The 2,477-nt window shown below is 51.0% G+C and overlaps 1 protein-coding gene across 1 annotated transcript; it reads right to left on the bottom strand.

Moving 5' to 3' along the window:
- Positions 1–169: 169 nt before the first annotated feature.
- Asprv1 (aspartic peptidase retroviral like 1) lies at positions 170–1,680 on the bottom strand. Its single transcript, XM_031382436.1, has one exon. The coding sequence runs from the start codon at positions 1,439–1,441 to the stop codon at positions 692–694; it is 750 nt and encodes a 249-aa protein (XP_031238296.1). The 5' UTR covers positions 1,442–1,680; the 3' UTR covers positions 170–691.
- Positions 1,681–2,477: the final 797 nt, after the last annotated feature.

Here is a 2,477-nt window from a genome sequence, read left to right as displayed (position 1 = left end):
ATTAGAAGTTCAGCTATCTACAGCTGAGTCCATCTAAGAAAACCCAAGACCCCCCTGAACTAGGCCTCACTGGACTGCCTGCTTTCTTTTGCCTCCCCAGGCCAAGCATTCGAGGAATGCTGTTTTCCTCTCCCCTCCATCTCTGTCGCGACTATTGAGTACATCACAGTTTTTTCCATGAACAGATCTTTATTGGTGTTTTGAAATAATTGAATTATTGACATAGGCTCCATGAGATTCAAGGCAAGTGACATGAGGGAACACTCTTGTGGGGAGGAGGATTGGGGGGGGGAACGACTCCCAGAGCAGCCGTCAGTCTCCTCCAAGGATCTGGATCATGAGGGTCTTAGCCAGGACCAGGCTCAGCTCAGCAGGCTTGGGAATGTGAAAGTGACTGAGCCATACCTCAGTGGATCTAAAAAGGTCCCCAAGCCTCTCTCAAGATAGATATTCCTAACTTCCTCCGAAGTTCCTGCCAGCCTTGGAAGTCATTGCAGATCCTGGGGACACTGCTTTAGGCCACTAAGCTGGCCTCCCTCCCCAAACAAAGGCAAAACAAGGCCCCTGTAGAAGGAGGGAAACTGAGAACAAGTGTAAAGACTGGCCAGACCCGATGATAACCCCCCGAGGACATTTGCTCCTCCCAACACAAGGTCCCCCTACCAATGCTGGGAACAAGAAATGGGGTTTCTTAGTAGGAGCCCTCCTCTTCAATGAGCTCCAGGTCAAACTCATCCTCCAGGGAGCCCCCGACAGGAAGCAAACGGAACTTCTTCCCCTTCAGAGTGCAGGTGCGGTGTTCGAAGTCCAGCACGGCATTGTGGTCCTGCAGAACATCGGTGCCAATAATGGCCTCTTCTGCACTTGCGTTGGCCACCAGAAACTGAGCCTTCAGCTTCAGCTTGCCCAGGATCACTTCTGTGTCCCACACACCCAAGATCTTCATCTCTGCCCCATTGGCCACTTTGACTATGTTGTCGAAAGGACGAAGAGTATCCAGGTCACCATCAGTGACCTCCTCCCATAAGGCAGGGTGAACCACAGACACCTGAGCCCCAGAGTCCACCAGGAACCTCACAGGCACATCACCAATCTTCCCTTTAAGGTAGTAGCCCTTACCCATGCTGTTGGCAAACACAATCTCTTTGGGCTCACTGCGGCACCACGCGGGGGGCCCAAAGTTCCTCAGGAGGATTTCCTTCACAAAACTGTAATCATTCTGGGCTAGGGGCTCGAGATCATTGTAGACATCCAGGGCGTCTCCCCTGAGCGACTCTTTCAGGAACCTCATTTTGGTGGCATGGTCCCAGTTGTTGAGGTCCTCCATAACTTCAAAGTGGTGCAGCCAAAGGATGGGGTTTAGGTTATAACCACTGTAAGGTTCTGGGATGAAGACATGCTCCCGGCGTCCTTCCTTGCTTCTGGCTCCTCTGGCGGCCATCCTCCTGCTCACCTCTGGAAATTCAGCAGAGACACAAGCCAAGTAAAGAAACGCACAGAAGAGTGTGGGCGCAATCACGCTGGAGAGCGAGGGCTCTGTCGGCTGGGCCGTGTTCTTGCCCGGCCTGGACAAGTAGAAGGGAGCCGGTACAGAGTGTCTGACTGGCTGCTAGGCACAGAGGCAGGCTGTCTGTGTTCTGCTTCTTCTGCAAGGCCTTTTTGATACCCAGCCTGGGCCCCCAGGGCTCCTCTTCTCCTTTGTTCTAGAAGCTCCACCCCTCGCCCCACCCTCCTGCCTGCTTCTTGCCTGACTAGCACGATCAGTGCCTCACCCTCAGTATCCATCCACGGGACACCTGCCAGCCCACCTAGTGAGAAAGGCAGTCTTGGTCAGGGGATGGGGCCATGGGACCTCCCCAGTCTATGTCCCAGAATAGCCGAGATGAGGATACAGCTGTGATGACATTCAGATGTTTATCATTAGTCAGAGAAGAGGAGACAGGAAGCAGGTCTCTACCTGCTTCAGAAGAGGGGGACCCTTTTGGCCTCACCCCATCACTGCTTGGGGCATTTGCAGTCACTCATCTCTCACAGCGTGCACTGATAAGGTGACTCATACATTCTAAATTAAGTGCGGATCCTGTAAGATTCCCCAGGGAAGAGAACAGAGAAGGTTCCAGAGTCAAGAAAGCATAAAAATCTATCATCTGCCCCTATCACCTGTCTGTGGTCTACCTTTCTACCAACCTACCTATATCTCTGTCTACCTGTCTGTCTCGATCACCTATCCATCACATATCTATCTATCACCCATTATGAATCTGTATCTGTCTGTCTGTCTCTAACTTCTATCAACCATACATCAACCTATTTATACCTGTTATCTATTTACCTGTCTCTAAGATCTATCAATCATATCTCAATCAATCATCTCTCTAGCTAGCTAGCTATCTGCATGTCTATCATCTATTTCTTTATTTTGCTTTTGTGAGACAGGATCTTCCTGTGTAGCCTTGGCTAGCCTTGAACTCACAGCT

This window comes from Mastomys coucha, unplaced genomic scaffold (assembly GCF_008632895.1).
Source record: "Mastomys coucha isolate ucsf_1 unplaced genomic scaffold, UCSF_Mcou_1 pScaffold20, whole genome shotgun sequence".
NCBI lineage: Eukaryota > Metazoa > Chordata > Mammalia > Rodentia > Muridae > Mastomys > Mastomys coucha.
This window is presented reverse-complemented; position numbering and strand designations above follow the sequence as displayed.